General features: G+C 39.5%; 2 protein-coding genes across 3 annotated transcripts in view; one reads left to right on the top strand and one right to left on the bottom strand.

The window, feature by feature from the left end:
• TMEM163 (transmembrane protein 163) overlaps positions 1-24,230 on the bottom strand; it is a 177,228-nt gene that overhangs the window by 133,635 nt on the left and 19,363 nt on the right. The window contains exons 2-3 of one of the 2 annotated variants that reach the window (XM_067549542.1): positions 22,006-22,089; positions 12,790-12,909 (exon numbers count right to left, since the gene is read on the bottom strand). In XM_067549542.1, coding sequence (XP_067405643.1) covers positions 12,790-12,909; positions 22,006-22,039 — 154 coding nt within the window. In that variant the 5' untranslated portion in view covers positions 22,040-22,089. Of the gene's footprint in view, positions 1-12,789; positions 12,910-18,898; positions 19,321-22,005; positions 22,090-24,230 lie in introns of those variants that run through there. The other variant, XM_067549541.1, reaches the window with a different exon arrangement.
• The window catches only part of ACMSD (aminocarboxymuconate semialdehyde decarboxylase), a 78,026-nt gene continuing 72,971 nt past the window's right edge, over positions 19,176-24,230 (top strand). The window contains exon 1 of the mRNA XM_067549540.1: positions 19,176-19,255. The gene's annotated coding sequence lies outside the window, so the exon portion shown is untranslated. The remainder of the gene's footprint in view (positions 19,256-24,230) is intronic.

The following is a 24,230-nucleotide window of genomic DNA, read 5'->3' as shown; positions in this document are numbered from 1 at the left end:
CATATGGAAATATCAAGTCATATTAAGTAAAAAGATATCGAGTTTATTATTCATACCTAATGTCCCACATGGAAAAGCAAACAAATATGTTATTTTGGCTACTATTAGTTCCACATAGTTGAACATCATAGTCTGATAAATGTTGGCTGCTGCAGCAAGTCATGGTACAGTGAAGCCTATCAAGTCAGGAGGTAGATATTAATCCTCTGAGTATAAACGGCTCTCATTCATTATCCAGTTATGAAACAACCACCATAGGACTGAAACCTCTTGATCCACCCCATCCTTCCCCAAACAGACATGGACTAATTGATTACTAATGAAACAGTGTTGGTGAAGGATTTCTTATTCCATAATGTACTGCTTAGTGGCTTTCTCCTAACAATTTAGCCATTCCATTAGGGCCTGATCTTATAGCATTCTGTCACTGGGAATTGTTTCACTGACTTCAGTGGAGCTGGACTGGATCCTTAATGGTGGTTAAAAGGTACTCCAAATCATCCACCTCTAAAGAGGAGCTAGTTTTCTCCAAGATCTGAAGAATACATTCCTGTGATTAACCCAACTCTCTATTGAATGTGAACTGTAGCAAAGTTCAAAGAGCATAGCTCTGCTACGAAAAATCCCAAGCCATTTGTTGCTGTGGAAAGGCACTGTTAACCTAGTGGATCATAAATAAATCTTTTGACCAAAGTATGGTACATTCTAAATATACAATATAAAAAAAATATTTCCAGACAGGCAATTCCTTTTTAATACCACACTTGAGAGTTTTTCTAACTGCATTTTAACCAAGATTATTATTGGGCCCTATACAATGGTAAAACATGCAAATATTTATGATTTCCTCAACTGCATTTCCTGGTTGACACTGGAAGCTGAAATTGCATTCTATTAAATCTCTCATGGGCTGACAATAAATCTCTTTTCCCTAAAAATTGCAGAAATTAATATTTTTCAGGGGTTGGGAAGGTATTGTCATTCTTCATCCACAAGATGTTTGATAAAAAATTGTGAGCCCCCAAAAAGGAAACTAAATGGAATGAGAAGATTGAAGGTAGGTCAGTATTTTCATCACCTTGCTATGTTAAAAAAGAGACATACTCAATCGTTCACTGATGCACAAACCTTAATGTCTGGAGGAAAGATTCATTATTTAGGATATGGAGGAGGAGGGTTTTGTTCTGCAATAGCTCTTCTCAGTATTCATGACCTCAGTGTTGTTTCCTGCACTGACGCAGCCAGTATGATATTGGCTTTTCCAAAAAGGTGATATTGTGTATGCTGCAAGCAGCAAAAGCAATTTACATGAACATTGAGCCTTCTGCAGCTGTTCCTTGACTGGTCATTGTGTCTAACAATATTTGTTAGACTAAACCCCTCCAATAGCCTCAGTCTATCTGATCAAAAGGACAGCTGGCTTACTCCAGTCTCTGGTTACATAGTTCACTCTTCTCAGGCTGAGGACTGGTTGGTTTGCTTCTCAACATTCTAGAGTTAACTACTTCTTCCTTTTCTTCTCTGCTTCTAGGGAAGAGAGAAAAGGAAGGGGGTTCTCCTGGGGAGACAAAGGAGGAGAAAGGTAGGCCTTGTTTTGTGCTCTGGTAAGGTTGCCTTGCAAGTGAAAATGAAAATTAGTGATTAATAAAAATTCTGATCTTTTCAAATCTCAAGAGATTGGTTCAAAAAGGTTTATGATGGTTCATGTGTTTTATAAATAATTAGTAGCTGATTTCACAATCTATATATACAGATTACTCCACAACCCCCATGAAACACCCCTACTACTAGGGTGGAATACAGCAATTGTTCAACCGTGTAGTCAATACTGCATAATAGTTTAGTATCTGTAATGATGAAAAATAACTGATTCAACTGAAATAATCTAGGGTGAATTTATATAGATGGATTATATCTTGTACTATGCCACAAGACCTCTATTAACATGCCTACTCTTTCAATGTGTGCCATAATATCCAATGACTAAAAGCATAGTGCTGGAACTAGGGGTACTGCTACGCCCCCTGGTTTGAAGTGGTTTCCATCATATACAGGGTTTACAGTTTGGTTCAATGGCTCTCAGCACCTCCACTATACAAATTGTTCCAGCACCCCTGACTACAAGTGGCCAGGACATTAGTTTTATGTTTCTATGGTGAGATAGCACCTCCAGCAGCACGGTGACCTTGGATAGAATGTCAGGACATTAGACTTGGAGGAAAGAATGCCATCTACTGAATCAGAATCACCCCTTGCTATAGCATCTAGTTTTTTCTCTGCCATTTCTACTATAGTACTGGTGCAGCTTCATTGGTGTTAGCAACAGTGTATGGTGAGACCACCCACAAGGATTTTTACCATTATGTCATCTAGATCTGCTGAGAGCCACATAACATTTTAAAGAAGCACATAATATTTTCCTGAATACTTTTTTGGTAGCAAAATTCCTCTACTATTCACCTGTAAACCCCCCCTCTCCCCTCCCACACACACTGTTTAACCCGCAAGTGAAATAAAGTACAGGATGAGTGTTAAAGTCTATTTGGCCAGAACTTCAACTGAAAGAGAAGTTAATTCAGTACTAGAATTGAAGAAATTACACACTAAAAAAAATTCATCAGTGTCAAATTATATATTAAATGTTTTCAACAATCTCCATTATGCGAAACAGCTAGAATATTATTTATAAATTCAAATCAGGTAATAGTCTTTGCATCTGAGGGTCTAATAAATTCAGCTAAATCAATTAATATTTTAAAATTCCTGGAATATTTTAAGGAAAGTAAATCTAAAAAGATAATGATGGAAATGAAAATCATAAGTAACAGTAAACTTTTGAAAAGTTTTAGTTTTAATTACATAGCAACTTGTAACCTCACATACAACCAATACACTCTGAGTAAAATATTACTTTGCAATGAATATTAAAACTTTTACTTTCTTTCCTTATTCCTGACATGTCTTTTGTTCCAGACACTGAGAAATTACAAGTTCATTTCTGATAGTAAACATAAGTTACAACTTTATGGGAGAGAGCAGGGAAATTTATAAGAAAATCAAGTTTGATTGGCATATCATGAATTCATGAGGAAATCTACTTCACATGGTAACTAGACCTGGCACAGTAGAGTTGTTAATTTGTATTATCAAGGTCATGTTAATTGTTTGATTTTTCTACCATATTTAGTACAAAATTGGATTTAACTACTCCTGTAATACAGGTCTGGTTTGCTGTTCTTGCTTTTTATGGGATATTGTGGGTGAGTAGTTCTGCATTTTCCCTTTGAAGAAAAGTAATTTCAAATGCCTAGATATTTTCAATTAGGAAAGTCATTACTGCAATAAGTATAATGCTTGTGAATTTTTCTAAAGATTTGCATGTAGTATTTTAGTCAAAATGCACGTTCTGCTAATCAATAGTATAGTTAAAGCATGTAACTGATGTGAAAAGATGTATTATTGCACAGGTGCAAGAACTTACACCAGCTCAATTACTGAACTACCTGACAATTGATAGTTACTTTTTCTTACTGCATAAGTCTCCAACCCTGTAACTGCATGGTTGGACCATATATGGTTGGTTAGCCCACACAGGACTTCATTGGGGCTCCACTATGGATCTGACTGCAAGATTGAGGCCTAAATCTGTGGAGTTCAAAAAACCTCTTACATAAATATATGTTGTTATTAATTAATTGCATTACAGTAGTCTGCTAAGCACCTTACAGACATACAGTAATGGACAGTCCCAGTCCCAAAGAGCTTACAATCTAAATAGATCAGATAGACAAGGAGTAAAAGAAGGTATTATTATTCAATATAGTATATCATCTTATACACAGCACATGACAGCTGTGCCCCAGGACTTGCACTGGTTATCTGTGAGCTTCCAAATAAATTTTAAACATTAGTTTTGATGTAAACAGTCATAAATGTACTGGGACCAATTACCTGAGCTTCGTTTCCTATGATATGCTATTGCAGTTGTGACTAGCAAAGGTGCTGATGTTAGATCTCCCTCTTGGCTGCAAAATTCCTTGGGACAAATTCTTGTCAACAGAGGGCTTTTTTGGATTGTAATATATTGCAGAATTTGCCCGAGAAAATGACTGCCCTCCCATTTTCTACGTAAAGACATAAGGAGGCCTTATGGTTTAAAGGTTGGCATTTGAATGTGAATTCGTCTATTTTAATAAGCTCCTGCCACAGCCATAAATATTCAACTTAATTTTTGTTTTCTTTTTAAAAACATAAAATCACGTGCACCATGATGTGGCTTTTTTAGATTTCACAGACCTAGATTACTGAATTACCTGATACTAGCTCACTATATTTTATTGGATGACTTCAACAAGGTTGCCTGGTGTGTTACACAATCAGAATTTGGCCTCATGTTTCTTTTTAGATCCTGCCATTACATATTTTTTTTCTCTCCCTAAAATCACAGAGTTTTGTATGCATAAGGCAGCAGGCTCTTACTGGCCTTTCATTTTATTTTCGAGTGAGTGAAAGCCGTATTTTGCTGTTCCTAAAAAGAGCTGACTCACTATATTGTAAGGCCATACTCTGCACATGTAATTGGTTTGTCCTTTAAACCCTTCATATAATATGCTTGGGGCCAAGTTGCGCTCTCAGTTACACCAATGCAACCACACTGAGGCCAGCAGAGTTGCACAAGTATCACCGACAATAGAATTGAGCCCTTGGAGTTTAACTTAGCTATTTCATTGACACTTTTGTGAGACTATATCCCTGTGCCATCTGTCTTTTTATAGTAGCTGTAATTGAATGTCCTGTGCAATATGTAAAATGAGGTGTTTAAAAACTCACATGGGATTTCTGTTCACTTTTTAACTTTTACATGGGTTGGGGGGGATCCTGCATACTAAATGTAAATATGTGTTAAATGGTTCATTGCCAATATAAATCCAGTCCCGTAACAATGAGAAAGGCCCAGTGATTTGGTATAGCACCTAGAAAAGAAAACATGAAGGCCAAGATTTTCAACAGTGGCTAAAGAATGTGGACAGCCTCCATTTTTGGATGCCCATGTTGAGACATCTTAAAAGGGCTTGATTTTCAGAAAGTGCTGATTACCCACCTCTGAAAATAAGTCCCCTTTAAAAGACTCTTGAATGGGGTACCCAAAAACTGGAACACCCACAATCACTGGTCACTTTTGAAAATCTTGGCCTACATTTGTTTTTATTATTATAATTAATTTCCACTGTTGCTCCCCACTATGGACACAGCACTGTGCAAACATAAGGGAAAGCACTGATCCTCACCATGTGCAATTTTTAAAAATTTCTCTTTTTGAAGCAACAGCTAGAAATGTATCACTGGGAAACTGACATAATTCATTAATAAAAATCCACTAGCCCAGTTATTTGTGTAGTTTGCCTTTAAATGGTAACTAGTGAAAAGTGACATCAATGCATCAGTATAAACACTTATAAAGACTGATTCTCCTTTCATTTACACCACTATAAATCAGGAGTAATTCCATTCAAGTCAATGGAGTTACAGTGGAGTAAAAATAACGTAAGAGGAGAATCAGGCCTACATTTCCAGTCAGTCAGAAATGAAATTCTGTCACTTGCTTTCTAGTCATTCTGACCAAGAGATTGGATCTGAATCCAGACCTCCCAGAGTTTGCAGGTGTTTGGGTCTGTGGCTTTGGAACAAACCATTATAGAGACAGGGCCTAGACTGACATGAATTTCTGACTCACCCCTGAGCTATCCTGAAATTTAAGGGTATTTAAAATGGGGGGATGGGACTTCCATTTGGGCCCCTCTCTAATTGGAATGCATGAAAACTCACATTGTCTAACTAATTTTCACTACCTACTCTGGAAACTCAGAAGAATATAATATGGTAACATATGCATGTCAGTTTCTTTCATACTTGCATATTGGAACTAATCTATGAAATCCTATAATATCAACAGCCTAGTACAATAAAAATCCTATCAGCTGCAGAATTACCTCAACTAAGGTCATATGCACAAATAGAATTTGACTTCTCAGAATAATAGCATATTTCCCAAACTGGATTGGATGGTTACCAGTGAAGGACCTCAGAGGATGTGTTATCAGTTACACTTTAATGTATAGCTATTTCTACAATGTCATATCCCTAAATCCTTTTTCAGTCCTTGTCTGCAAAGGGAGCTTCAACTTCAGAATTTGGACTATACATTACATTTATGCATTAATATATCTACTCTGATTATTATAACAGTTTTAGCTAATCTAATCAGGAAGGCATATTAACAGACTTTAAATTCTTTGAATCAGAAGACAAGATTAGACAACAAACGCCTGATAGAATGAGGGTTTTGCTTTCTGGCTTTGATGATATTCTTAGAGATCTTGGACTGCTGGGCAGGAATTAAGCTAATACTGCAAAAAATCTGTATTTGTGCAATTTTAGGAATGAGATTTTAATAGCACAAAAGCAAAGGAAAAAAAGCTATGGTTTTCCATAGCCACTATCCTATTACACACATAGAATTTCCTATTCCTACATAGGAAGTTCCATGGCTTAATGTGCATCTACCATGGGGCAACTATCTTAGAGAATGTCAGCTGTGTTATGTCAGGGATGAAATTGACCCAAGATGGCCAAGTTGCTGTTATGAAATAATTTGACTTCCTTGTTTGTGTAATCAAAATCTCTCCGGTAAGTAAAAAACACCATGTTAATAAACAGAAGGAAATTACCATTGCATTATTTAAAAAGACTAGAAACAATTATGAGTAAAATGATATTTAAAATACAGATTCTGTAAGTATTTTGAAAAAAAATTGAACCTGATTTTACTTATTTATTTGTATTGTGCCCAGGATCAATTTCTGAGAATATATTATAAAAATTAAATCCAACTCTTGACAAACTGAATCCACTCCCATCCAAATTAAAAAAAGAAGAGAAAGGCAGAGTAAACATATTCACCTGGCATTGCTTCTTCTCTGACAGAAGTCAAGCACTCCAGAAAAACACAATGCCACAATGGGCATGAGATAGTCTTGAGATAGTTGGGTATCCAGACAGTAAGGATTTTGTAGATTTGCACCTTAAGGCTTCATTGAAACCAGGGTTTTATAAATTAAAGTCTATAAAGGCTTTCGGGCAGTCAAGGCTTTTATAGCTCTACTCTTAGGACCAGCGTGGATTGATTTAAGACACCAAGAAAATCATGGATTTAAATCAAGTTTTCCACTGATATTTCTTCACATATTTCTTAAACAATGGTGCAAATCTGATCACTAAAACATGTTAATTTACAACTCAATACAGCATTTCACAACATCTAGAAGGGTATATTTGTGTAATTTTTTAGATAACTTGATTTTTATTAATTTAAGAAATAGTACATAATACTCATTACCTGTGTCAAGCTGCAGATGCAGCAGCAGTACATTAGGAATGGTAAGAACTAAATCTCACACACAATAGCACTTATATTTTATTAAACTAAATCTTAAATGTTACATAAATGTTTCACATTTGCAATTGCAGCAGTCTCCTGAATTGCCGACTGATGGCTGTCCTTAAACTTCTTTTTTTAATTTTCAAATTTTATTAACTCTAACAGACAAGTCATCACAAACTAAACATATGCTGTCCTTAAAACGACTACAGCTAGCTCTCATCTTCCCCACTCCCACTGTCATTTTTATTCATAGACAAACAGATATACAAGTTTTCCTGCTTTTTCAACTCCCAGTCGATTTCTTAGCTTTGAGTGAATGATACCAAACGATGAAAATATTCTCTCTCTGCCTAAAGAGGAAGCTACTGCTGTGAAAAGTCGGCTTAGCAACTGAAGGAACTCTGTTTCAAGGTGCCTGACTAATGATTTCCACCAATTCAGGGGAGTGACTTTATTCAAAACATCATCAGTAAACATGTACTGTCTAAATGGTTCCGCTCCAACCCTGAAATTTATTATGACTGGCATAACTGAGGAGTGATTTTGAAATGCCCATGCCATGGCAGCAGCATCTTCTTCAGAAGTTTGGCATCTACCTTTATAACTGGGGTCGAGAATGTTTGCAAGAAAATAAGGTGGAGTTAGTGCTTGATCCATTCGCTTCTTTATTGCCTGCAGTTTAACTTTCTGGTGAGGTATTTCTTTCTTCAATGTCTCTTGAAGTGCCTTCCAAATTTCGACAGCATCAGCAATGCAGCAACAATTTCTCTGAAGTTTGTTTAAGGCTATGGATATAGGCTTCAGTATACCGAGCGTATCCTCGTTATCCTCTACATTCCTCTTTAATCCAATGTTAGATACTTTGGATGAGATACTTCCATCTATTTTATCACAGTTTTCTTCACAAAGTTTTATGAGACTAGGCCAGTTCTTAATAAATTGTTCAAAACAATCAACCACAGAATTCCATTGAACATCTTGAGGGAGAACTAGTTTGGATCCTCCTGCTCTCTTCAGTGAAGCTGAAGCAAAATGGTTGTTATGGAAGTATTTTGCGACTTCAACAACATTTTCTTTTATTCATGGAGAAGATGCACTTAAGTCTTTGGCTAAAAGATGCATTAAATGGGCACTACAGCCATGTTCTTAAGGAGCATCCTTCATTTCTTCTTCTAAGGATCTTCTCATCTTTGCCAAGTTTGCAGCATTGAATGAATACCAAACAACGAAAATATTCTCTGTGCCTTTAAGACTGTGTCTTAACTAACTCCTCTGCCTCACTTAGCCCAGCTCCACCACATAAGCACAGAACAACAACAATCTTATCCAGCCTTTGTCTTTCTTTGCATATGTGACTTTAGTCTGCTGAGAAACAGAAACTGAAAGCCCAGAACTTTCAAGAAGCAAAAGCAGGTAGTTAGGCTGGACAGATTATAGCCAATAATTCATTTTTATGAGACTAAGTATAGGGTTAGCATGTCTGTGATGAGATTTAATTGTAACTGTTATTTTTTAAACGAGAGAGAAATTTAGTATTTTATTAATGATTTTTTTTTAAATTAAAAAATCCGATTTAAATAAAAAAATCCAATTTTTTTTATTTAAAAAAAAAATTGATTTTTATCCACCCTGCTTAGGACCAACACCTTCAATTGCACACAGAAGCTTATTGGACTGCAGTGGCCTGCACAGAACTCAGAGGCAGGAAGCTGTATTCTGCAGTAGCTGAAGCTTCTGAACTACCTTCAAGAGTAGAACATCTCTCCGTCTGACAGTAGTGAAACTACTTTTTGAGCTAAATGAAAAAGCTGCTTCTACTGTAATTCCTATTTTGCAACAGTCTGGTAAGTATATTCAACCATTCATTTTCCCTAGAAAGACTTCCACCCCAAGGACCAGGCCAAGCCCTGTTTAGCTTTTCTAACCAGATGAGACTAAACATTCTACACATACTCAGATAGATGCAGCTTCCCTCTTTCAACTATGCAGCTGGACCTTCAATAGCAACTTACTGTGATTTTCACAATTCATTCATCGCAAGGTACATATGCTACACCATTATACATCTGTTATATCATTACTTGAGTTTATTATCCACTTTAGTTTTAAAATATTATAAGCCACTGTGCATTAACTCGCTATTCACAGCCTAAGAACCTGTCAGAGGAGTCAAATTAATGCAGACAACAGCAGGACCCTATAGCAACATGGCAAATGAGTAAGACATGATGCTGAAGAGCGGAAGCAGGATGCTATGGAAATGTACAGAGATTCTTCCATCGGGCCAATGGTCCATTGGGTTTTCCAATGTCTTTCCCCATAGCGCTGCAATCTATATGTGATTTTTGGCCATGCCCAAAATGTTCCTTTCAACAACAAGCCTGGCACAAAGATAGCTTAGCATGATGCAGCCCAGCTTCTAAGCCCCTGCTACCAGTGATCATTCCCTACTAAATACCTTCTTTGCACGTGCTTCTCACCATTAGTGTCAGATTTATCAACCTCCTTGAAGAATACTACCATATTAAAGATTACGCAAATTCTGCAGGAACAGCAAATTCAGCCCATTGGAAGGGAATGCATCACACAGTGACCATTCCAACTGATTAAGGAGATGCAAAATTAGTTCTGAATGCAGCTCTAGCTAATCCTGGATGGAAGGATGGTGACTGTATTGCAGCACTAAAAGATGGGGATTATAAAACAAAATTGGAGATTATTTTAGTTGCAATCACTGTGAGCATGAAGGGAACACATCTCAATTTCCTCCCCCTCCCTCCAAACACACACACATACTCCTCCCATAACTTTTACTACCCTTTGAATGTCTCTATTTTTACAGATGCAGATCCCATGCAGTCTCACTCCTCGTCCCCCTCTAACAGGTTTTTTTTTAATGTTCTACTGCAGTAGTGGTGCAATAAGAATGTACAGGACTCCCTGGGGGGCAAATATTGTGAAGACTGAAAGATGAAAGAAAGAGAAGTGTACAGGGAGAATTTAGAGATAAATCAGAAGGAAGCAGTAGGAAGGCAGGCAATGCAGCCTGACAGCTATCAAATATCTAGCACAGCAAGCTCACACTATCTATGTACAGTGGAAAGATTGTTCCTCACTGAAAGTGAATATCAGGTCTCTATAGCCAACACTTTGCCTTTACAGACAAGTAGTAAAAAATAGTTTGAATGGGAAGTGAGGAAATAGGATGCTTAAAATAGCAGGTGTTTGCCAAGGACTGTCATAGTCAGATGCCCCAAAACTGACAACCAGCCATTCATATCAAACAGGCAGCAACCTTTTCATCACCTGACATGCCTCCTAACTCAGGGATTAGCTAGAGGAACAAGCTGACAACTGAAAGAAAACATAAAAGAAAAGTGCAGATAATGAACGATAAAACATGGGAGACTTTAATGAGATGGTCAACTGCTGAAACTGCCATCAGAATTAAGTGATTGTAAAGGACCATATGGAATAGTCAATGACCCACAGAATTAATTTTTCAAAGAGCAAAATACACTTAATATTAAGTATATAAAAGGCTTTAGTAATACATGTTATATGACAAATGATCATGTAAACATGCACAGATTTAATAGCAAGATTTGTGCTGCATCTGCTTTTAATTGTTAATTATTGGCACCTAAATACCACTACAAAAGATGTATTCCGAACACCTAAAATAGGTTAGACACAATCAATAAATTTGTAATTATTACCTGTTATTGGGCATAAATACAATAACCCTCCTGTTAAGAGCTAGTTATATGCATAATTTATTGTATTTATAATATGTGGGAGTAAATTCTGCTCAAACTGTTTGTGTTAGTAGTCCCAATGAATTCAAGTGAGAGGGGCAAGGAGATGGTCCTTTAATTAAACATGTTAATGTATTACACAAAAAAGTGACATTGTTCATTCATTGTAGGATAGCTAAGTTCATCATGAAGATGAATGGCTTATTCATTTGGTATAGTCCATAAAAATCATGCCATTACAATGTTAAGTCTTTTCCTGAGATTAAACTATCATAACAAAACTCTTCTTAAGGGACAATAATCGATCTTATTTTTACAGTGTCAGTATGAAAAAGAAATTACTGAATTTTCACAAAGCAGAACAAAATGTAAACTCTGTTGTCCTACTTTCTCATAAATGTTTATAGTCTATAATGCATTAGATTCTGCTTTTAAATGTTCCTTCTCTCTCTCGCTCTCTTTTTTTTTTTTAAAGTCAAATTATTGTGTTTGTTTTCCATATAAATAGTTTCAAGTAATATACACTGAGTTTTGCAGAGACCATTTGGTCAGATTCTAATAATCCCTCTTGGGAGCTGACACCAACTTCCAGCAGCAGATCCAACATTGCAAATTAGAATAATAAAACACATGCTGCTGCAGCTCCCAGAAAATACAAGTCTGTCTTTTCCAAGATGAAGGCTGACATTCTGAGCAACTCAGCAGCCTCTTTTCTCGTAGCTAGAAGCATAGAGCTTTTTCCCTTTTAATGAGCAGTAAACATTCTGGGCTCTAAATAAACAAACAAAGTGAACTAACATTTTTTATTCACTGCAAAAGATTTTGGTTCAGGTCCCATGATGTGTCTTGTTTTGTCCATAAAATTAAATAAAAAACATTGTATTATTAGGATAAGAAACTGATAGTAAATGTGTTATTTTAAAAACAGAAAAAAGTGCTACTTAGTGCATTTAAATAAAGACACTTTTACTCAGCACAAAATTAAAAAATAAAATAAACCTATATCCCAATTTTTCACATGATGAAAATGTTGATTTTTTTAAAAATTCTGTGTATGAAAATTATTACTGGGCAGATGTCATTAAATTTGCCTCCAGGAAGACAGTCTTATTAAAAAGATTGGGATTTCACTCCCAAAAATTAGCTTTCTGTTAGGGTATTTGTCAGCCTAAGAGAAATTATACATCTACCCGTTACATTGTATGTCTATCTTCAGAGCATGCCAAATATAAGCCTCAGGTAGGTCTAGACTTGTCATGTTTGGTCTCCTTAGTTAAAAGCAATCCACTGTATAATTTTTTTAGTACTAGTCTGAAAAATGAACAGATTTCCACATGCACAAATGCTAACAGGAATCAGTCTCCTATTTCTTCCTCTCACCTTCAACAACCCTGTCCTCTGCAGAAAAAAAAGAAAAGAATAAAAAGTTGTTTTATTAATTTATAAGCGCCATGCAGACCCAAGCAGTCTACAAAGAAATCACTCCACCAGTAATACAGATATAAAATCACAAAGTATCCTGTAGGATTTTGAGAAATTCTGGTAGCCAAGAAAAAAGCTTAAAGAGTTTTAAATATTCCCAATACTCACTGAAGGCAGCTACTGCAAGAGCCAGTGTGACGATGATGGAGACCCATGAAACCCACAACGCCTTCTTTCTGTAGCTCTGAGCTTCATGAGGTTTTAGCCTTGTACTGCTTTCTAGTAAACCTGATAAAGGCAATACACATAGAGGTGTGAACATTACATTACTCCTTTTAAAAACACAATTGTGTCAAATCAGGACCAATCAGATAATTTTATGTATCATATACAGACATTATGAGCCAAATTCTACTCACCTCACTCAATTCAGGTGAACAAAGCTAAAAGGAGTGCTTGAGTGAGCAAGGAAAATGTGTTTTGGCTCTAATGTTTACATTTCACCTGAAAGAGTATTAATTGCACTCATCATCCAGAAGAGCACTGGAATCTTCAGGCAACTAAAGATAGATTCACAGTAACTTCACTGGGTATGTCTACATGGGAATAATAAAAGCCCCGCAGGCTTGGCTGCAGCTGGCCCAGCTCAGCTGAATTGAGCTAGTGGAGCTCAGGCTGCAGGACTAAAAATTGCTGTGTAGACATTGGAGCTTGGGCTAGAACCCGAGCGTCAGTGTCTACACAGCAATTTTTTCAGCCCTAGAGCTCAAGCCAGCTAAACTGACTTTTTTATCCCCAGGTAGACACGCCCAGTGTTACATTGCTCATCAATATAGGTACACATTAAGGACTTGATCCTGCACCCATTTAGGTCAATGATAAAACTTTAATTGACGTCTGTGGTTCAGGATTTGGCCTTCATTCCAGAATAGAGCTAAAAGAACATAGGAAAAAACTTGTTTTGAGTGTCAAGTTCACCAGGCTAACACACCTGAGAAGTTAACTTGCTGAAGTGTTCAAATGGAGTATCAAAGCTGGAGCAGATGTATTTTAGTATCACACCAGTTAGAGATGAAAAAGACATATTATATGTGAAGAAGAGCCCTATGTAGCATGAAAACTTGTCTCTCTCACCAACAGAAGTTGGTCCAATAAAAGATATTACCTCACCCACCTTATCTCTCTATGGGAGCATAACATCCATCCTCCTGCAAGGACATACAAGCCTCCCATAGAGGGACATCAGAAAGGAATTTAGGGCCTGTGCAAAAGTTCCATTCCCGTCAGTGGGTGTAGAATTGGTTCCTTGATCTTAACCAATTTCTAAAACTGTTTTTGTCTTTCACCATGCTTTCCAACTGTGGAACCGTCCAATGTCTCCCCCATCCTAATCCTCAGCTAACAATTCAATTTAAACATCAGAAAAATAGTGATAGTCTTCTGCTCCCTTCCTCAGCTATTGTCTCACCTTGCTTAAAAAAGTTATTTTAATTTAAAATATCACACCTTCTCTCCCCAGTCTTTTTACCCCTAATTATGATGGTCATTTAATTAATTTTTTAAAAATACATTTATTCCCTTTTACCAGAAACTGTAAAATCTGATCCAAATTTGTTTCACCCTTGATCTCTGGAATATTTTGTTTAACAAATGTAAAAGCCAGCCAGTCAGTCTTCTCCAGTGCTTCTTTCAGGATGTCTGTCATTTTTTCAGAAAATAGGTGTGTTTGAAAGGGAAACTACTGTAGGACTCTGAATCTGTAACGCTAATATATTATAAATATGAGAGACAGCATAGTTTAGTAGCTTGAAAATGAGGTTGGACATTAGGAATTCCTAGTTCTAATCTTAGTTCTATTACTAACTCACTGTGTGCCCTTAGGAAAATCACTTAATCTCACTGCCTCAGCTTCCCCATCGGTAAACAGGGATAATATTTGCCTTGATACCTCATAAGGGTGTTGTATGGATTAATTACTTAATATTTGTACAATATTTTTACACGTAATTATTGAATTCTTTATGTGCCCAGTTCTGCCCTTAGATACATGCATGCAACTCTAATTATCTTCAAGGGGAGCTGCACACTTGTATATGAGAAGAATCTGGCCCTATAATATATCCTATTTTTTAATTTTTATGTTTAAATTTTATTTATTTTCAACACACATGTAATGCTTTTGAATAACCAAACGGATAGCCCTCAAGGCTTTGATTACTCTGTTTACTCACAGAACAGGTCTGGCACGGGTAGCAACAATACAAATTTCCTACTTAGTCTGCCTACAAGGACCACTGCAAGTGGTTAAGAGGGTAATTCCTCCTCCATATCCATTCAGGCCTGTCTGCTGCCACTGCCAATAAAGATGCACAATTTCAGTGCTGGCTTTTGTGGGGCTAACGCCTAAGAACAGGACTAGAAATAGAGGTGAGATTTCATTGTTCTAATTTTATAACCACAGAAAGAAATCTCTCCTAGGTTTTTTTGGTGTCCTTTTTTCTAGATGCTTTTAACAGTTCTACTTTAAGATCCAAATTCTGTCCAGATGTAAAGCTTTTGTCTGATTTTGGCTCTGAAGATGAAATAAACATGAGGTAGAATGACACAATCATTCCTGCTTTTTATAAATCACTCAATTCCCAGGTAACAGAGCCGCAGCCATGAAGACCAAGGCAGACAATAGATGTTTATGAATCATAAAGAATCTTAGCTAAATAAAAGGAAAAACTCATAGCTAGCCTCTTTTTATTGCTAATTATTATTCAAGTGCTAAATGTGTTCCCCACTGCATAAAATTCAGCTCCTTAATTTAATAAAATCAAAGCACTCCTGCTATGTGATCTACCCTGTAATGTGTATGTTAAAAAATGGTTGACACATTCCTGATTAGCAGAATGTAACTTTTTTTCCTCTGGTCTAAAAATAATTCACCTACTTATATGTATTTACAATTTTTCCCCACAAGAAGCACCATCTCATTTTAATGAGTCCTAGGGGACTGCATGTAAACATACACACACATTCATGTAGCTACCAAACACACAATATGAACATTATTTTACAGGAAATATTAGCTCATTAATTTACATACAGCAAACAGATTAAGGAGTTTTGATCTTTTCATGGAATGTTATAAAACAATGTTTAATTTTAACTGACCAAAGCACATTTTAGATCACCTTTAAATATAACCTGCATTGCTACAAAATGACAAGCTTGCATCTACTGACAAGATTTCTCCACCCTGAAACTGAATTGCTGAATAATTCTGCTGCAAACAATAATTTGATTTAATACCTAAATATCCCTAATGTAAAGATGGTACATTTGTTAAATGCACTGAATTTTGTATATTTTATATTATGTTTCACCATCTGAACATTTGAATATTCACAAAAAATAAATTTGTTTTTAAATTAAATAAGAGCCCAGGGAGGAATCCTTCCCAACTATTCCAGAACACAGGATATTTATGAAGTGATTCCAGGATATTTTTTACTACATACTGATTTACCAGGGTTTTTCTTAATTTAACTAAAAGACCATTTTAAAATGTCACGTTTTAATTTCTATGTTGTTGGGTTTTTTAACTGAAAAAAAAAAATCTATTGTATGATTACAATGTTAAATTAAGTCAATTCCAATTGACTTTCGATTGGAATCCATTAAAAGACTCATTAACTTTGGATAAGATCCTTAAAGAACATTTTTTTTCAAATACTTCAGCGACCTTTTTTGACAATAAATGCAAAAGGACTTGAAAAAGTACTTGAAAAATTATTGAAGACAACTACATTAGAGATTCGTACCTATATGACGGTGTCTGCATTTATGATTCATTGGAAAGGAGGACAGTAAAAACTGCAGTCTAAAACAACCTTTCAGCAATATTATGAACAAATTGCAAAAATCATACTCAAACTTTTCCTGGAATTACTGGGGACCATCTGGGGATGGGAGCTATTCCATGGGCCTGAGGTGGGATGGAGAGGAAGAGAAGGGACCGTGAGACAGCTCACTGGACTCTTTCCCCTTTAACCCTACCACTGACCATTTTAGCTGGGGACTCTCTCTTCTCAAAATCTCCCAATTTCAAAGGTGCGAGCGCTGAGCATTTTATCACAAACCTGGTAATAAAGGGTGGGGGTTGCAGATTTTAAGTTTCTCGAGTCTAAATCTCCAAATTCCTGTCATCAAACTTTTACATTTTGACCTTAGTCAAAATAGCTGATGTTTCCCATTACTTCCAATTGAACTGAAGCCACAAGCTTCCCTCTGTCAAGTTATCTATCATTTTCATATAATATTAGTGGTATTTTATTATTTATTTGTATTATAGCACCTAGGAGCTTCAGTCATGGATCAGGACCGCACTGTGCACCCTTTGATCATGAAACAAGGCAGCCCTTAATAAAGATAGGCACCAATTTCCATTTTTTCCAATATGGCAGAAGCCCAGCCTACCTCAGGGAAGATGGTTATGCCCTGATACTCTACAGCTAAAGAACTGGAAAGGAACTGTGAAGAAAAAGAGGACTATGGAGAGCCTGAGGAAGACTAAGGAGAATGGAGGGAAATGTGAGGTGCTGGATGTGAACTGAGGACGTGCAGGGGAATCTGGGGTGTAGATGGTAGAATAAGGATGGTAAAAGAGGGAGAATATGAGGAAAATATAGAGAGAAGGTAAGGGGCAATGGACTGTATGGGAGCATAGAGAATGAATTTAAGTGGAGCACTAGCTGCTGCATGGAGGGAGATGGGACAGTGATGAAGCAGAATAGAGAGGGATGAAATGGCAACTTCCTACAAGTAGGGGATAGGCAAGGGTAAGTGGAGTGCCCTCCAAGCAGTGATTGGAGAGACCTGCATTGGTACATGTGCATTTAAGGTTTGAACCTGTAAAGATCACATGCAGTTTAGAGGTTGACAGCTTCCCCCAGACACTCAAATAAATGGGCAAGTAAACCCCCTCCCTCACACACTATTAATTATTTTTAAATCATGATTTTAGGGGAGAGGTGATTCATGATTTTTGAATGGCTTATGTTGGCAACGCTGTGATTTGCATTTTGGGGGCACTCTAGATGTAAGCACTCCCTCATGACCTGGAGTGCCAAACAGCTCTCCCACCAAGAGAGCCTCCCCTGATGGGCTCTTGGCAACTGCTGCACCAAGGGGCTTCACCCCATCAGCAAACAGCAGCCTTTCTGTAGGAAGTAGGTTAGCAGAGACCCCAGCACTGACTGTCCCTCCTTGGAGTTCCCTCACTGACTCCCTCCCTTTTTATCACTGATTTACTTATTTGGGGTGCTTCCTCCCCACCCCCATTCATCTAGTCTGCAGCTTCTCTGGGACACCTCATCTATGATTCCCCATCCCTCTCCCTGACTGCATCTTTAGGGATTTTCCCACCCCACCCCCACTCTCTGATGGAAAGAAGTTAGACTGGCTATATATCTGGATGTCTCCATGCACTGCCTAGGCTGTCTGCCTCTCATCCGGAAAAAGAAGTGCTGTTTTGAGGCTGTGGTGGAGTGGTAAAAGGCTTAGGGACAGAATCTATAGGGTGGTTCTTAAGAAGCTTCTGGGTGGGGGAGGTTGGGGTGGTTAATGGAGAGGCCGAGGACGATGCAGATGTGAATGTTAAGTGAGTTGTAAAGGACAAGTAAGGGACAGGGACAGGGGGTATGGGTTGCAGGGGTGAGGAAGGCAAGAGTTGCAGGTGTGTGAAGGGGTGGGCAGAGGATTAGGGAACTGTGAGTGGCTTGGTGGCCGTAAGGGGAGATCCAGGATAGGTGGTGGCTGTTAGGGGAGCAGAGGGGGCAATTATAATGGGGTGTAGGTAGGAGGCTGCAGAGGGAATATGGTGAAAGAGTGGAGGGACAAGTGTTAGAGGGGCTGCAGGGAGTGACGGGGGGGAAGGGTACATGTTAGGGAGAAACAGAGGCCGGGTAAGTGATGGGGCAGTGAAAAGGGTAATAGAGGGACAGCGGAGGCGGCCGCAGGGGGGTGACAGAAGAAAAGTTGGATTTGGGGAAGGTTGCAGGGATGGTTTGGGATGGGGGAGATTATTACGGGGGCTGTGCGGAGCGATGTAGGGTGTGAGTGGAGGGTGGATGCTGGGGCTGCAGGGAGAGGTGCTGGGGGGCTGCAGGGGTCTGGGCTGTAGCTGGTGGTTAGGCGGGCGGACGGGCGTGGGGGACCTGCAGGGGGTGATTTAGGGGAGGGGTGGATGTGGGGTGAGGAAAGGCAGACGGGGCGTAGGGACGGGGCTCACCTCTGTCCTCCAGACCTTCGCTGAACTGGTCGCTCTCCCCAATCCGCAGCTGTTCCTCCTGCGGGTCCCGGGCGCGGTACGGCGGGGCGGTCCCGGGGGGCTGCACGATGGTGGGGTCCGGGGGGCTGGCCGGGTCGCCCCCGGCTGCGGCCGGCTCCATGGCTCGGTGAGTGCGAGAAGGAGGCAGGAGAGCGCGGCAGGGCAGCGAGGAGTGAGCGGAGCATCCAGCGCGGGGAGAGAGGAGGAGACTGGGCTCAGAGCATCAGGGAGACGGGGACAGACGGCAAACAAACTCTCCCGGCCAGCCGCCGGCTCCCTCGGCCTCTCGTCCCTCCGGCGGCTCTTCCTCAGGGGCAGGTGGGAAACCAGAACAAGCGCGCCCCTCCCAGCGCCTCAGATCAGGGGGGCAGCCCTGCAATCAGGTCCCCCCCCCGCCCTCCAGCCGCTGGGGGGAGGGCTACAATTAGAGGCCCCGCCCAGCCCTAGAGAGGAGCTGCCGTGGGTGACACCCCCCCCAGCCCGCAGGGGAAGAGAGGGCTGCAAGCAGAGCTCCCCTCAGGTCCCCAGGGGAGGGGCTGTGTGGAGAGCGGGCACCCGATGGGACGGGACGGGGTAGGGCGGGAACACAGCAGCCGGTGCACAGCACCGCGCTAATGGCGGGGGGCGGGGGGAGCCCCACACCCGGCTGGGACTCGACCCCTCGCTGTGCAGGTGGCGCAGCCTGGCAGCCGAGAGGGGTGAGACATCTCTTCCAGTTCCTCACCTCCCTCCCGGGGCTGTTCACGAGGCTGTACGGACAGGCCTGCAGGCGTGGGGTAAGCGAGGCGGGCTTCCCTGCCTGGCTGCCTAATGCAAGGCAAGTCCTGGGCCTCTGGATGTCGGCATTTGCGTGCCCGCTCTTGGTTCTGCCTGGCTGTGGTGGTTGGGTTGTGGGGTGGGATGAGGGGAATTTGGGACGTGCCATTCTTTTGGGGGGAAATCACAGTTAAGAGCGTTGAGGTGACTTTACCGGCTAAATAAGGACCCACAGCTCAGGATTTCACAGCAGTTGCTGTTGGCCAAGGAGGAAATAATCCATACAACGCAACAGGCCCTCCAAAATTCCCTACGCCCTGCCCTTCCTTATCCCACATCCTCCCCTCCCCTTAGTCATCCCCATGCCTGCCCACCTGTCTGCATAACCACCTTCATCTTCCTTTTAGGCCTCTGAAGTTTCCTTAGCATCTACTTTCGGAGAAGAAATAAACTGCAGTCTTTTTTTTATCAAGGGGAGAAGCTAACACTTAACACTCCTTTATGTTTTCAAAAGCATTGTACACATTAACTAAACTTCATTGCACACTAGTGAAGAATGGAAGTGTTACTCTCCATTGTACAGATAGGGAAACTGAGGCACAGCGTGGTTAGTGCCCACGTTTTCAAAAGCATTCACTGATTTTGGGTACCTCACTTCTTAGGTGGGAGATCTCCAATGGGAGATAGCTGGGACAGGAGCCAAAAAATCAAAACAACCATTCATGAATGCGGGGGGAGGGAATGGTGAGTGTGTGTGCATGTAAATTTTGCCCTAAAAGACTTTCCCAAATCCTCATAGCAATTCAGAGGAGAATTAATTAGAATTTGACACTTTCTGATCTTCAGGCCTGTGCTCAGTCCACTAGTCTGACATAATGCAGAGGAATGCAAGAAATACTAACTGTCTTTTAAAAACCTACAGGGAATGGGGGGGGGGGGAACTAACACTTTGCCAAAAACCAATAACTTTGTCATATAGCTATTCTGTTTTACTTCTCTGGTTGTTGGCAATGTCCAAATAGAGATTTGCACCCCAATAGCATTTTCCTTCATCAGTGTTAGTAATAATCCTATGTGGTGAATATGGAAAGGCAAGTGAGAGTTAAATGAGAGTTTTTACCCATACACACACCTTATATTGTAAACTGTCAGAATCCAGGGGAGGTGCTTCATGTTTGCTGTAGTAGGCACTTTCATTAGAAAGAGAAGTTCTCTAATGGTTTAATAGGACCTGTTTGGGAATATTTATTGAAATATGAATATCCAAATGGCCTAAATCTATATTATATCTCTTAATCCTTGATGCTAATCCTCAAGATATATTCAACTGTACTTTTTAAAACATGAATTAATTAAATAGGAAAACTACATTTCAATAAACATTCAGAGTTGTGATGCAAGCTGATATTTTAAAACTTTCATAGAAGCATATGAAATGCTATTATTTAGCTCAGCTACCTAGTTGGTGCTTTTGCAGTATTGTGGGGTGGGAGTGTGTATTAGGGGGTTGTGGAGAGAGGGCATGGTATTCTTGGATGTCCGAGCATGTTGTTCCCTTGCGCCTGCATCTAATCTAAGCAAGGTCCTGAGATCCCTTCACCTTAATCTTTTTTTCATTCTTACTCCCTTGTGATGCTTGTAAACCCAATGCTCCTGCTCCATTTGAGAGATTTGCATTAATATGCATGACCACAAGGCCCTATGAATGCTATTTTTCTCACCAAATGGATATTTAACATAAAATAGTAACTTTTTAATTATTTGGTTTAAAAAATATTCTCATACATATAAAATAGTCTACGAGAGGTTTTAATAAATAAATTTAAACAACTCCATACATGAAAGTAGATGGGTTTTTAGAGGCTTATCTACTTGTACTTCTCAACCTTGAAACCTGCTAATGTGAGACACAAACCATCGACATCTGCAACAAATGACCGAATGAAGTACATCACACCATAAGCAATAGATCATAATGTTTGTTTTTCATTAAAATCTGTTGTTAAGATTTCTCAGTTTTGCAATTGGCTGAAGGTGAGCAGCAGAAGGTTGAGGGAGAGACCCTGCCCAGGTTGTTTAGGCCTTCGCCACGGCGGAGAGAGGCTCTGAACATGGGCTTCTGGTGGGTCATCAGGAGAGGGGAATATGGGGAAGGAGTGGTGGTCCTGGCTCAGCTGCCCCCAATTCAATTAATGCTCCTCCATTTCAAATCATGCTCAACAATATAGCTTCTGCAGCTCCCTCCCCTCAGTACAATTATTTCAGGTCCCTCTCCCTACTTCCCTAGTACAATTGTTGTAGGCTGTCCCTACCTGCTTGGCTCCACCTCTGCTGCTCCTTCTCCATCAGCAGCTCTGGGTCCTCTGCTTTTCTCTTCCTCTCCAAGGATCAGTGACCTGTGAAGAGGAGGGCACAGCTGGCTGAGAGAGGTGCATGATAGTGTTTAGCTGGGAAATGAGGGACCAGCAGGCTGAACAGACACTGTTTTTTTCAAAGAAGGGAGCAGAGTTAACTTGAGCTACTTGGCCCTTTCTATTCTTTCCCCTATTGTAGTCTATAGGATGGTTTAGGTTAAAAAATAAGTAGAAGTTAGGTTTTGGGCCTAAGTTAGCCTAAATGTAGAGGAGTATGGGAAATTGAAGTTGCTAGTGTTATTACTAGTTTAAGCGAGGTATATCACTGGATTAAGCAAGTAATGAGTGTTTTTTGAGAAGTGTGAATGTTGCAGTAAAATGTTGTCTATATTGGTAGAATGGGAAGGACATTGGCGCAGATGTTATTTTAAATAATGTGTAATGTAAAGAGCCAATTAAAAAGTGGCAGAAATATAATTTATGGCAAGGGTCAGTTTAAAATTAATTAGTATTATAATGGAGTATATCAGAAAAGTTTTGCTAAATTGTGGGAGAGCTCCAGTTAACATCCAAAGGGTACCATTTGGTTTCAGGATTATAAGGCTGTATTTCACTCTATTGTCACTGGATTGATCACCCATTGATCCACTATTTCATCTTTGAGTGTGAGTGTAACAGTAGCATTTGTGTAAGTAGTAATTGTGTGCCTGTTTGCTTAACTACTTATTTTTCTTTTAGTAAAATTTGGTTGTATCGTTCAAAGTGTCACCAAAGTGTTCCTCTACTAAATACATTTTCTACAGGCTTGAACCTAAAAACTAAGTTGGATTTTATTGCACCCTTACCTTCAACAACATAATATTGATTGGGAACATTTCAACATAAAAGGTTACACTACCCATTGTGAAAAATGGTGTTGGCTCAGTCTGCTTTTTCTTCTTTCTAGCCTCCTCTATCCATAATCTATCAGTAGCTCCTCCTTCCTCATAGACCTTTATTCTCCTGGGAAGATGAGGCAGGGTGCTCTGAGCTGACCGAGGAGGGTATCCTCCTTTCTCTCACCCCTGCCAGTATTGCCTGAGAGCACACAAATGAGCTTCAGAGCAGGGTGTACTGTACAATGTAGTATGTCTGAGAATTCTGCATATATATTTAATATTTCTTCCATTCTTAGACTTGCAGGAGGCTATTTAACTTCCATCTTCTTACCAGGGCAGTAGATGTCCTTAGCATTTCTCCATCTCTCCTTATCCCCTCCATAAACCAATTAGTTTTTCCTTTTTTTTTGTACTGGGGGAAAAAAGATTCAGTCGGAAGCAAATGGAAAAGGTTTAACAATCAAGGGCAGACTTTTCCCCTATTAGCTGTATTATTTACAGGGCTTGTGGCTTGGCCCTCAAAAGTTCTTGACATTTCCCCCCATCTTTGCTGGCCGTGAAACAGGAGAATCAAAAAACAACTACAATACATGAACCAGAAGCAGCCTCCATAGATACATGCAGATAGACTTTGGGATTGCTGAGAGATTTAAGTACACTGTGACTAGCATGCAGAATGTTTCTTTATAAAAACTTTGTTCACAGCTGGTATTGCCTATGATCTTAATGGTATTTTGGTGTCCACAGTAAGGTGATCTCAAACAGTGAAAGGTCACTTAGGTCCTAGCACCATAGCAACAGACTGACAGTAGCTGAAAATAAGTTCTCTTTTTTTATTTAGTTGGATTGTTTGTTGTCTGCATGGGTCCAGGTTTTCTGAGGTTCTTTTTGTTGTGCTTCTTTTTTTCTTATTCACCCCTTGATTCCATTGAAAGGACAAAAAAGTCTGTTGGATCCTAAGTCTTTTTCACTTGGGACCCCATCCAACTTCCACTGAAGTCAATGGAAAGATTCTCGTTGATTTTGATGGAAGTTGGATGGGGCCCATCATTCCCATTCTTCCTACAAGTAGACATTTCCCTAAGAATGTGAGTAATCTCTTGGCAGTAGGGTGGCCTATATCTCTGAGTTAGTCTCTGTTTCAGTTAGTGTGTTCCCATAACACCAAGAGGAACTATAATGAGATGACAAATAGCCTATGGTACAGAAGGAGAAGAAAGAGTGGGAGCACTTGAGCACTCCTGGTCTTTAATGTAAATGGTTACAGGTAGAACCTATGAATATGAATAGCAAAACGTGTGCTGG

This window comes from Emydura macquarii, unplaced genomic scaffold (assembly GCF_026122565.2).
Source record: "Emydura macquarii macquarii isolate MOO-44397 ecotype Brisbane River unplaced genomic scaffold, CSIRO-AGI_Emac_v2 contig_1253, whole genome shotgun sequence".
In the NCBI taxonomy this organism is placed as follows: domain Eukaryota; kingdom Metazoa; phylum Chordata; order Testudines; family Chelidae; genus Emydura; species Emydura macquarii.
This window is presented reverse-complemented; position numbering and strand designations above follow the sequence as displayed.